At 38.7% G+C, this 12,856-nt stretch overlaps 1 protein-coding gene across 1 annotated transcript in view; it reads left to right on the top strand.

Moving 5' to 3' along the window:
- Positions 1 to 2,960: 2,960 nt before the first annotated feature.
- The window catches only part of LRP1B (LDL receptor related protein 1B), a 1,653,255-nt gene continuing 1,643,359 nt past the window's right edge, over positions 2,961 to 12,856 (top strand). Inside the window, exons 1-2 of the mRNA XM_075529151.1 lie at positions 2,961 to 3,159; positions 5,409 to 5,531. Coding sequence (XP_075385266.1) covers positions 2,961 to 3,159; positions 5,409 to 5,531 — 322 coding nt within the window. The remainder of the gene's footprint in view (positions 3,160 to 5,408; positions 5,532 to 12,856) is intronic.

The following is a 12,856-nucleotide window of genomic DNA, read 5'->3' on the forward strand; positions in this document are numbered from 1 at the left end:
CATGGTGAGTCAATGTATATATAATGGTGAAATAGCAGTAGAAGCAAGTACTGGAAAAGAAGTTCTTCAAGCCATATTATCAAAAACAGTTTTAAGCATTATTTTGTGGAATTGCATATATGAAAATTTTTCTGTCGTGGGGAAAGGTTAAAGAAAGGGCTTAAGATGCTTTCTAGTGGTTGTTATATGAGTTTTAAATGATTTTACAGGAACTTTTATCAAAATTGGAAATATGGTTATTAATAGTCCTCCCAGGTTTCTAGAAGGATTGTATAATCCTAGTAGTAATTTCTTTGCCAAGTACATGGGACAAAAATAATATATTATCATATTTCTGTCAGCCATTATTAGTTATCTATCACTAATCATCCTGTATTTAAGTCAGAAGTGAGAAGCAGAAACAATGCATAGTTCCTGTTGACTTTAAATACTGCTGTTGTTAATTGCCTCCCAATTGGGTCCAATTCATGGCAACTTTAATTAAAACACTCTAATGGTGCCCAGTCCTGGCTCCACAGCTGTGGCTCGTGTGCAGTACAGTCTAACCTAACTGCCATTGACTCCATCCTAATCATAGTGCCCTGGCAGGACAGGGAGGTACTGCGTCTTTGGGTCTCTGGGGCTGTAAACCTACCCAGGAGCAGAACGTTTCATCTTTTGTCTTTGGGGCACCTGGTCCATTCAAACTGTTGACCTTGTGGCTGGCAACACAATGCTTAATCCACTATCCCACCAGAGCTCACATGTTCCAACTCGGGGCTCTGTTTCTAGCATTGTAACAAAAATATTTTTATTTGATTGTGGCTTATAATATGCTCATTGGCTAATTTTCAGAAATAAATGGACAGGCCTTCCTTTCTAAGTTGTTTTAATTCAGAAACTCCTTTGAAAGACAACCACCTTGAGTGACGCTCTTATTGGCATAGATTTCCACAGTGTACTATTGCCCATAGAATGACAAACGGTCAGGAAATTGGTTCTAATGTTAAGTAAGTTATGAAGGTATACTTCATAGGACTTCGCTAGTACTTTGATTTGTCAGGAAATTTTAGCTATTATTTTACCTAGCAAGTATCAACAGCCCACTCCTCTGGACACTGGCAGTTACAAAATACTACCCATTTCTTACATTCCTATTGTAATTAGTTAACAGATCTCCACATTTATATTTCTTAGATTTTCCTAGGGTGCCCTATTATGCACTCAGTAAGGAATTAATTTGTTGGTAAACTAATTTTCTTTTTGAGAATATTAAATAAATTAGCAATTTATTGTAATATTAAAGTGAGAACTATAAATTAGCTAATTGTGGCAAATTATATATAGAATGTCTTTCTGCTATGTTGACAAAATATTCAAAAATATTATAAACTTTTATTAAAAGAAGTGTAGAAACCATATATTATATTTTTTTGTGCTGGAATGAATAAAAATCTAATGGCTGTGGTTATTTTAATCTTTACATGAATCTTGATTTTGAGAGTCTATTCTTATAAAGAGATACGCACAGTACTAGCTTTTATCCCCTTCCGTAGGGATGTACCCCGGATGGCCTCTTTATTCTCAAAATCGTATCGCTTCCATTGCAATCTATAGCATTATACAATAGAGAAACCTTTAAAATAAGATTATTTTCACTCTCACAAAAGTGCAGGAGGAAACATTAAGTAAGATAACTGGGAATCACACAACCCCATAGAAATATATTTATATTCTTATTCAAAGAACTCAACCCAGTGGCTTATATTTACAGTAATTGGTTTTAAAATCTGAAACTATCACTCATTTGAGTCCTATATTTAAGGATTTTAAAGATTGACCTTAAAATGAAATATACCAACCTAAACTCCCTGCCATCGATTGAAGCTGTAGGACGAAGCAGACATGCTTCTGCGAGTATTCCCAGACTGCCCGTCTTCACGGGAGTAGGAATCTCCACCTTTCTTCCACAGAGCAGCCAGTGGTTTTGAACTGTTGAACTTGCAGTTAGCAGCCCAACACGGCTCCTCAAAATGGAATCTATGTTTGAAAAATAAATGATTGAATTGTAGCTACGATTTTTTAATAAATCATTTTATTGAGGGCTCTTGCATATAACAATCCATATATCCATTATATCAAGCAGATATGCAAAATTGTTGGCATAAACAATTTTTAAACTTTATCTTTCTTCTTGAGCACTTTGATATCAGCTCCTCTTTTTTTCTCCCCTCCCTCCCCACCCAGTATCTATTCTTAATAGCTATCTTCTAGAAGCATGATATAAATATGTCCCCCTTCCCCCACAAATCTCAACAATGCAAATTTTGTTTAAAGGGTCGGCCTTATTATTAATCAGAGAGCATAGACTTATTAAGCAAACCTGTATGTTTTAATTTCAAAAAGTCATTGTTTAATTATGATGGATGTTAATATATATCTATTTGAAGGTGAATACATACTAAGAATGAGTCCTTTGTATATATTCCCATGGCGTTAAATGCATGTATGATTCACAGTAGGTGAACATTGGTACTTAAAACAAAATAAAATGGATAAAACATTCAAGTGTCACATGTATATATTTCAGCCTTCGTGGGGCCGTAATTGTGATTAGGAAGTAATCTTTTACAAATTCACAGTTGAATCCTCTCTCTAAATCCCAACAGCGATTGTCAGTGTTACTGTTCTTTGACGGCTGGAAGCAGTCGAGTTGAGCCAGCTTGTGTGCAGCTCAGCCCTGTGACCGGCCAAGGAGCCATGTGCTCCACAGGGATCTCAATGCTGTTTCTCTGAAGGTGCATCCTCTGCCATTCTTTCAGAAGCATATTAGTAATGTGCACCACCCAGGCACGCCTTGCCTACAGTTTCAAAAAAATAACCATATACAAATCCGGTCCTGCGCCAAGAGGAGTTAAGAAAGTGAGGACACAGGGAAACCTTAGGTGTGAGGATTAAAAGATGCAGGAACTTCAGCGCCAATGACCGTGAAACCAGAAGGTGAAGGTTCAAGCTACCTTGCTGACTGCTCGGAAAGGGATCAGAACAGTGGGCACTGGATAAAGCTGGAGAAAACATGGAACCCATTGACTGGTCTCTTAGATGTTTGTAGAACCCTACATCTGCTGTGCGCGGCATTTAAAACTTACCGATTTACATCCAGTCTCTCATGCTCAATGAGTGAGTGAGCATATAATGCGTAGCATAATTGTCTGGACATCAACATAAGAACCTATTGAATAAAATAGTCAATGCAAGTTTCTCCAAAAGAAGGAAACAAGCTATATCTTAACTAAGCGAACGAAATAAAGCAATCAATAAATGACAAATACCTTAATCATAAAAATCAGGTACAAATGACTCAATTTCTTCTCTTCTAATTTATTTATCATGTTTATCAAACCTTCTGTCCTCTCTTCCTCAGGGCACTGGCCCTCCAAAGTCAAAGTCAAACTCACTGCTAGTAAGTAGAAGTGCTCCGGTGAGAATCCAAGGCTGTAACTCTTTAAGTGTCATCCTAAAGCCACTGAAGAGTGGCTGGTGGCTCTGAAGGCTAACCTTGTTAGTGGCCAGTGTGTAACCCACCACACCGTCGGTGCCCACCCCCACTCCATTTAAATTCTTCATCCACAACCTGCTCTACCTGCATCTCGGTTTTCCTCCCATCTCACTGACATAGGTATTCCACACTGGTAGAACTTGCATTATTTGAAGTTTTCCTTTATGCCCATTCCAATATTCAGGTTCTTGAAAGTGCACATAGCTATAATGAACCTTCCTTTTTCCTTCTTTTCCTCCTTTTGTATTCTGGTTCAATCCTCTGCCTCAGGGCTTTAGCATAGGGATTTGAACAAATCACCTTTATCCATATAGCTGCTACTTCCATTTCTACAAACTTTACTCAAATGTATTATTGGCTATGGTGTAGTCTCTGACCACAAGATCCAAGTCTACTCCAGTAGAAATAATGACAGTAACTGCATCATAATTACCTAAGGGAATAATAGCAAATGACTTCTTCATCTACAGTTACATAGACTATAATCCAGGGCAAGATGTGTTTTCAATTAATTAGATGTAAAGTACCTGAATAACTTTTATGCTAATGGAAGTGATGGTGGCCGTGGTGGGTTTACAGGAAAAAAATATAATGGGATAATATAAATCATATGTGCTGTCAGGAAACACCTTTAATTTGGGAATATATAAATATATTTGCGCAACCATGTCTATAGATTAAAGAGTGTGTGCGTGTCTGTGTGTTTAATAAATATTTACAAAACCTTTTGGTTGTCGGAGGGAGGTTCATGAAGAGAGAAAACTGTAACATTTCATCAAATCTGTGATGTCATTAAGTATAAGGTGCAGCACTATTTTGTAGATTTCTTGGGAAATACTACTGAATAAGCAATGGCTTTTTTATCACTTAGAATTTTATTTCATACATAATGAATGAGCTCACTTATAGCAATTTAATGATAGATTTCTTTTTATCATAAATCACTCTTGACTAAAATATAAATGAAATCAAATGGATAATTTTTTCCTAAAACTCCTTCACATTTAGAGGTTTAGAGACACATCTTGATTTCAGGTGTCTTGAGATATACGAAAGAAATTTTGTTTCAGAATCAGTGAGGAATTTTATTAAATATATCCGTAGGGTAAAAGTAAGTGATTGCAAATAGACTACAAGCTACTAAAACTTTGAGGAAAGCTACAGATCCCAACCCCTCTGGGAGAATGGTGGAAATGAACATGGACTTTGCGGACACAATCTAGAATTAGAAATGGGCTTTATAGACATTTACTATACAGTGTTTACTGCTGTCTTTCGGTAGCAGAAGCTGTCACAGGGGGATTTTGGGGAAAGGAGGAAGGAGATATTACAGTAATGGAGATCCAACAGATACAGAGATTTAAAGTCCTAGTATTAGGATTTAATTTTCCCCTGATTGATGGTTAAGAATGAAATATTCAGGGATTAAGTTATAATTACAATATTTGACCATTATTGTTGATTTTTTTATGTCTCTTGAACCAAGGGAAAACTTAAATTTGTATTCTCAAGAGTCTCTGCATTGGATCAACAACTTGAAAAACCTCAAAAACCTCATTGCCGAGCTATGCTTGTTTGATGTAATAAAGCCTCTAGTCATAAACACAAACAGAATTCTTCATAATTTCAAGAGTATATTCCATGAACCTACAAACAAAGCCTATCAAAAGTGTGTATTTGAGTGGAGAGGCAAATGAAATCAATCAATCAATAAATGTAATCATTAGTTTAGCTTTGCTACTGAGTAGAAAATGTGGTTTGTATTCATGTACCTTTTATGTATTGCTGTCAGACATTTCATTTTTGTATAGATCTTGCGTTCCTGTTCAGATCACTCACATTGTTTTTTTTGAAACATTTCCATTTTCAGATCAGCAATTGTGTGCTCCCGGTGAATTTCTTTGCCACGATCATGTGACTTGTGTCTCCCAGAGCTGGCTGTGTGATGGGGATCCTGACTGCCCTGATGATTCAGATGAGTCTTTAGATATGTGTGAGTAGAGAGATTTTCATGCCATTCAAATGTACTCTACCTGTAAAACAAGGTGTCAGCTGTTTGCATGGATGATTCTTCTGGTTGCTTCTTCCTCTATTTTCCCAAATAGCCTGAGAACCTTGAACCCTTTCATTCATTTTCTGTTCCTCTGAAGTGAGTATGTGAAGAAGAACAAAGAAATAGAATTTAATAGTGTGGATTAACTCACGAGGGCTGAAATGTGCCAGGCTGATTCAACTGCCACTTTATCCGTGCATTTAGCAATTGTTAAGAGAAAGAGACGGACAACCTGTTAGAATAGAACATTAATTTCGAGGCAGAAAAAACTTATTAGAACAAAAGGAAGTCAAATTTTACATATCATATTACTTGTATCAATGTCTTAATGTATTACACGCATAATTGAGCATGTTTTCTTTTAAAATGGAACGAGAAGCATGTTATCTATCTTTGCACCTGAGTTCAGGCTGTTCCCTTGATAATATCAGATACAGAAGTGTGTTAGGCCAGATTGTCTAGCAAAACATGTGCAGCGACACCCTATGTATAGGAAAGAGCCGTGTATATATAGAAGGAATTATGTATCAAGAAGGCAACTGAGCCGAGGCTAACTCAAGTGTATCAGTCCGATGCTAGTCCACCGTCCTTCTTCAGATTAAAGTATCTGCATGCCAGTGAAGCGGAATGGTGAACCAGGAAGCTGGAAGGTGGTAGTTGTTTGACTCCAGTCAGTGGAGCGATGGCAGGGACATAGGAAGGTGAAGTCATAAAGAAAGAGCGGATGTTCCTAGCTTCTCCACTTGCAAGAAGCCAATCCACAAAGAGATAGCATCAGTCTGTGACCTGATTGACACATTAGATCCCACCCCTACACGTTCATAAACATTCAAGTTGACATAAAATCTAACTGCCATAAGTCCTAATTGTAGTGAGACTGCTATAGCTGATTTAGAGTCAAGCATGTGCTAGGCCCACATGTAAAAGACACTATGACAAAACTATCATTATTAACAATGGTCACAGGTAAATCTGCTGTACTTAAAACATGAACTATTTTTAAGGCATAAAGTCAGTCCCCTAAACCTTAATGTTGATATTTTAACACGTCCACCAGAATTCTTTGCTTCTTATGCAATGATGTATGCCAGCCTATTAATATCATTCCTACAAAATCAGGTCAAGGGGAAGAAAAAAATCCATTCTCCTAACTGCTTGAAAGTGTGAATTTAATACTTTCCCCTTATAATCTATTTGCTTACAAGTATTGAAGGAAAAGGATCAATATAAATACTAATAAAAAAGTTGCCTGTAGAAAGCAATGGTGATATATATCTTTGAAATGCTAGTCTTGTTTATAGTCTATTAACATGCGTTTACATGTTTGCATTAATTTCCCTTCTCCCCCATACTTTAAAGAGACTCCCTTCTTCTAAAGGAGTGAACTGACTTTTGTGGTTCTAATATTCACTCATTTAATTCTAAGACATTTACTGCACTGCCTATGGGACGGACAAGGCTCTAGGCGTGATAAGAGAGAGGGGGCGGGGACGACGAAAAACACGCCATTGAATAAATTAAACAAGGTAGATCTGTGTAAGGCATGTCATTTAGCAGAAGAGAGGAGCAAAGCATTCATACAGACTCTAACATTGGTAAACTTTGGAAACACTACCTAAAGCGAAAGAAGCCAGTGATAACAAGCTCCACATTGCTTGATGCCATTGCTTGATGAAGTGGGCAGGGCAACACAATTTCTAAACCGATGTCTGACAAGTGGTTTCTGGGGACCGGGTGAGAGGAACTGGGGAGAACGGGGGCGCTTTCTCATAGCTAAGGGGTTGTGGGACAATTTCTGAAATTAGAGTACAGTGCTTGTTGAACCACTCTGAATATACTAAGAATACCCTCGTGCACCTACATGAGGACACTGTATGTATGTGGATTAAATCTCAATAAAGCTGTCGGAAATGGGAAAAGGAAAGAAAAAACCCTTAATATCGTGCATATGGGTACAGAATTTATAATCATACCAACAGACCAAAAGTAATACATGTCTAAACATGAATTAAATATACTGCATGTATGCATCAATATCATATATGTATATATAAATGTAGTAGCCTATTATTTTGATAGATTCACTCTTTTTAATCTTTATTTTTCCCTTATTCAAGCGTGAGCTCTGAATTCCCTCCTCATTAAGCCCACTAGGACTTAGTTAGGAAGTGAAATGTCACATTCTTGAATGTGACTGGTGGTGGTGTGCTTTCTGCGCTGTTGCTCCCTCACAACCTCTGATCAGAAATTTGACAGAAACACAGGAGAGATTTGTGGAATCTATCTGCTGGTAAAGGTCAAGTTTCAGGGGGAACAACAGTGAGCTTGGCGGTATACAAAACCAGTAGGAAGAAAGTAGACAAATGTCATTTTAGGCAGGAGTTCCCTTTATGCTGGCAAAGAAATTGGGGGAAAATGATGTTCTTTTTGTGCTCAAGACAAAGATCAGTTGTGTGTGTAGTGGGGGGGAGGTGGAGTGGAGGGGGGAATGCTAGGCCGGAGAGCTTTCATGGCGCAGAGGGGACTATGGTAGAGCAATAACGGAGCCTGGCTAGGACAGATGGATCAATAATAAATATTTCGCCCATCTTTGCCTGCTCAATATCTATGACATCATGACTGATACTCATTAGATGCATGACAGTAGATACCCAGTCAGTGAATCATTTACCCCAACTGATGATTTGCCTTGAGTGTTAGCTGCCCCTACTACAGCGGGTGTAAAGTAGTTTTAATATCTCCCCTGGCCAGAAGGTAGACCCAGCATTGGGTGGAGGGAAAGCACTAGGTCCCTCAATTCATGAATGTCATGGTTAATCACAGGCGGAGGCCTAAGATTGAGAATAACAGGTGAATTCATTAGAAATAGATACATTTTCTTAGTTTACTTAGTTTGTTAAATAAAACCCATGCCTGCTCAAGTTAGTGTATCAGTTTTAAAGTTTTCAATTGTTCTCATTAAAAACTTTTGGATTCACATTTTAAGATAGTTACCCTCTTGGCCTTTCAAACTTCAAGATTGTTGAATATACTTAATGGCAACACAAGAACGACTGTCTCACCAAAGTAGCCAAATAACAAGGATACAGAAATGATCATTTTTCTACAGGACTGTTTAATCCAGGCAACATATTTGCATTTACATTTAATTAGCCTGCTTTCAATCAAGGGCTTCAGTCAGGACTAATGGAAATCCAGGTGGTCATTGGGAATAAAAAGCTTTTTGAATAATATCAGACTTTTTCAAATTTAAATTCCACAATCCAGATGTTCACAATTACCATTTTCTCTAATCACAGTGCATTGTCATGCATTATTGTATGCTATTCTTATGGAGTCGTAATGGATGTACATAAAATAATTGCATAATTTTATAATTACATGGATATATACATCGAATATAAAAGATGACTATAAATTGAAAACCTCACTGGCTGATTCTTAGCAAGGGCATTTCTGTGCTCAGAGTATGGACTTAAGTATTTCTTCCTTTATTGGAACACGAAACCTGTTGTGTCTACAAAGTATTAGATGTGAGCAGCGGATTCAATCATTATTTTTTCTCTATCTATTTACCTTAAAAATGCTAGGAAGGTAAATTCAGCATAGAATTTTATTATAACATTGAGAGGGCTCTGAATTGTCAAAATTCTAACCAAAAATAAGTGGATTCTGCTAGGGATGTAGAAAGCTTTTATTTGTGAAAAGATAGTGACTAAAACTCTCTAAACCGTGAATGCACATCACGAATTTTTGTTACATGTTTTGATAAACCTGTAGGGGAAGCATGCAGAAGAAGGGTTTCTGGGGCGGGGAGCGTACTGTGGTGGTGGCTGTGTGAGAGCAAGAAGTTCAAGAAGGAAAAAATATATTTGAAACTTTGGAAGCAATTTTACAATTATGCTTGAAGTGTCCGATCTAGAGAATGATATGACATCTGTATTAACTAACAATAAAGTGGTTTTGGGAAAAACAAAAAACAAAAAAACAAGAGCTTATGGAAGCTAAATGAAATTTGACAGTTGAAAATATTAGAAGTTGATTTTCCACCTCCTCTGTGATTGTTTAATCACCAAGCAGTGAGGTATATTCTCGTCTCCATGAAACAGTGGTTAGATTTCACTGCGGAAAGCAATACATGCACTAGACTTACTTGAGCTTGATTTACCGCTAGACTGATTTAATGTTGGGATGACACTTAAATCTACAATTGGAGAAATGTAATGAATATGTGCTTAGCATTGTATAGAAGTGCCAGTTGCCCCATATTAAAAAATGAAAATCTTTATATCTGCACATGATTTGAAATAAGTTTTCTTGTATCTAACATACTGACAAGTATTTTAGAAAATACTATCTTTGCATCCTTTGAGGTAAGGAGAGAGGAAATTGCAGAATTCACCACCTTTCTTCTCAGTGCCTTCCATCCAGTATTCTTTGTCTAGTGTGGCGAGTTTGATCAGCTAAAGCGAAATGGAGAAATGTTTATCCATCGAATGAAAGCTTGATATCACCTCCATCAGGGAAGTGTCTTTAAAAAGCACGTTCATTCTGAGGTGTTATAAGTGTAATCCCTTATAGGGTTTTCTGATACTTAATGGCAGTTTTTTTTTCTTCAAATATCAGCTTCATTTGATTGATATTTTGTAGCAATCTGATATTATTGCACTTACCATTAGATTTTGCATTGCACGTGGGGAAGTGTTAGCTATGCTGTTTCTCCTTCTCTTTGGTTCTACTCCACCCTCCTTGAGATAATCCTTTCGAAAAACTTTGATTACTGGCCAGGTGTCAGCTATATTGACTCATTGGCCAGCAAAGCAGAATTAAAATCACCTGAGGAGAACCTGGAGAGATTGTGGAGTGATTTGCACATCATCTCCATGTTTTCTCATCCTCAGAATGGATCTATTAGGAAGTATTTTCAGCATTGCAGCCCCATAGGAGCTCTGTCGTGTGTTCTTCTCTATTGTTATAAGTTTGTTTAGGTTGTTTGTTAATCACAACGCTTTAATGGGAGGGGAGGGTGCTTCTCAGTTTACAGTAAGTACAAAAATACGCTGCCAACACATTTGGCTCCCAAGCTCTCGTTAGCCAGCTCATGTTTGATGGCACTGCTAAATGATCCTCAGTGTGTAGTGATGGAATTCGGCCTGTGCCCAGGTGTGGTGACGGCACAGAGCGGGCTCACTCACAGGTGGACATGTAAGCTGAAGTGTGCGCACCTGACAAAGATTCACGGTGGAGACAGTACAAAGTAATCTGCAAATGTTTTTATGCTCATGCATTTTAAAAAAGACCTCTGTATTGGTTAGGGTTGTCCCAGTATTTTACCACCTGAAACGAAAGCTCCAAACAAGAGCTTCAACAAATAGTTGTTTATGTTCTTCATTAAAAAAAAAAAAAGTTTTAAAAGACGGACAGTTCAAGGTTGATAAAGTGGCTCCCAAATGAGACCAGGTTTCTCCCTTTCTGTCCTGCCGTGTAGCTGTTCATCTTGTAGTCACAGGATGCTAACTCCACATTCCTTGTCCCATCGGTGTCGCATGGCAGGCTGGGAAAAGACAAATAAAAGAGAGCCACGGGAAAGGGCAAGCGGAGCCTCTCTGTTTATCAAGAGAATAATTGCTTCTCTAGGAAACACACTCCATATAGTTCTGCTTAGATCTTCCTAGCAAGAACTAAGTAAGAGGAGAGAGAAGAGTGGTGAGAATTTGGAAAAGGATCCTTGTTTTGCAAAAACTAAAATAGGGAGTTCGCCTTGAAAGTCCCAAGAGGGAAGCAGATAATAGGTGACGCGGCAGCTGTGCGCGTCCGGGGCAGGGAGTGATTCCGACTTCTCCAAGCCAACCACCAGATTCCAAAACCACTTCCTGCGCACCTTTGCTCTCCCGCATTTGACCTGAATGTTTGAGCCTCTGCAATTTCATCTACGCAATGAAAATGATAACAGCTTCCCACACACTACAGTACTGAGAGTGTCTGTTATGAAGAAAAACCTCACTTGAAGGCATTTTTTTAAAATCATTTTTTGGGGGTCTCATGCAACTCTTATCACAACCCTTACATCCATCCATTGGGTCAAGCACATTTGCACATTTGTTGTCATCATCATTCTCAAAACATTTGCTTTCCACTTGAACCCCTGGTATCAGCTCCTCATTTTCCCCTTCCCTCCACTCACTCCTCCCTCTTGAACCCTTGGTAATTTATAAATTATTATTATTTTGTCATATCTTAAACTGTCCGATGTCTCTCTTCACCCACTTTTCTTTTGTCTGTCCCCCAGCGAGGGGGTTATATATAGATCTTTATAATCGCTTCCCCCTTTCTACCCCACCCTCTCTTTACCCCCCTGGTATCGCCACTCACACCACTGGTCCTGAGGGACCATCTGTCCTGGATTCCCTGTGCTTCCAGTTCCTATCTGTACCAGTGTACACTCTCCGGTCCAGCGGCTGGATCGAAGGCCTTTTAATGGAGCCCCGTAAGCATCCCCTCATGAGATTTCTTTACCATTCGCCCCTAATCCTAATTGAAAAGTGGTTTCCTTCTCAAAGGCCGGGGCTCAGAGTCCCTGTAACTCACAGCGTAACTTCAAGTGGCTCCATGTTTATTGGATCGGTAGGCGACACCGCAAAGTCAGGACAAAGTGAGGGCAGAGGCTACTGAGGGGCTGGTGGCTCTGGGGACTTCGTCCAAATCAGCATCTTATTTACTAGGAAAGGAGAGGTACAAAGTACACATTTAAAATATTAGTATAATGTTGGAAGTGAATGATATCGTTTTGACAGCACTGTAACCCTGAAGAGTGCATGTCATTGTCTCCATTTAAGGGATGAGGAAATTGGGTGTCTGAGTTTAGGGGGTGTGCTGAGATGACCATGAGCCTGAGCTGGAAAGTCAAGATTCAAACCCAGCGCTGTCCATGTAAAAGTCTGTGGGCTTCATGTCTCAAGCGTTATCTAACGGTGATTTTATGTGGACATCATCTTCTTTCTTCAGTAGCCCCTCAGAGCTGGCTGCTGTAACAAATTAGAGTTTACTTTCTATTTGAACTTGCTTTACTCCCCTCCCCCTTTTTTTTCTTTAGTCAATTGCAGAGGAAAAAAGGACCCAGCTCCTCACAGGCTCCCCTCAGGGCACCTCACTGAAAAAAGTGATAGGTGTCCTTGGAAACCCAGGAAGCGCATCACAACAGGGTTGTCTTGCATTCCTTTAGGAAGCAATCAGTGCTAATTGAAGAATGCAGGAAAAAGAACAAG

This window comes from Tenrec ecaudatus, chromosome 13 (genome assembly GCF_050624435.1).
Source record: "Tenrec ecaudatus isolate mTenEca1 chromosome 13, mTenEca1.hap1, whole genome shotgun sequence".
Lineage (NCBI taxonomy): Eukaryota > Metazoa > Chordata > Mammalia > Afrosoricida > Tenrecidae > Tenrec > Tenrec ecaudatus.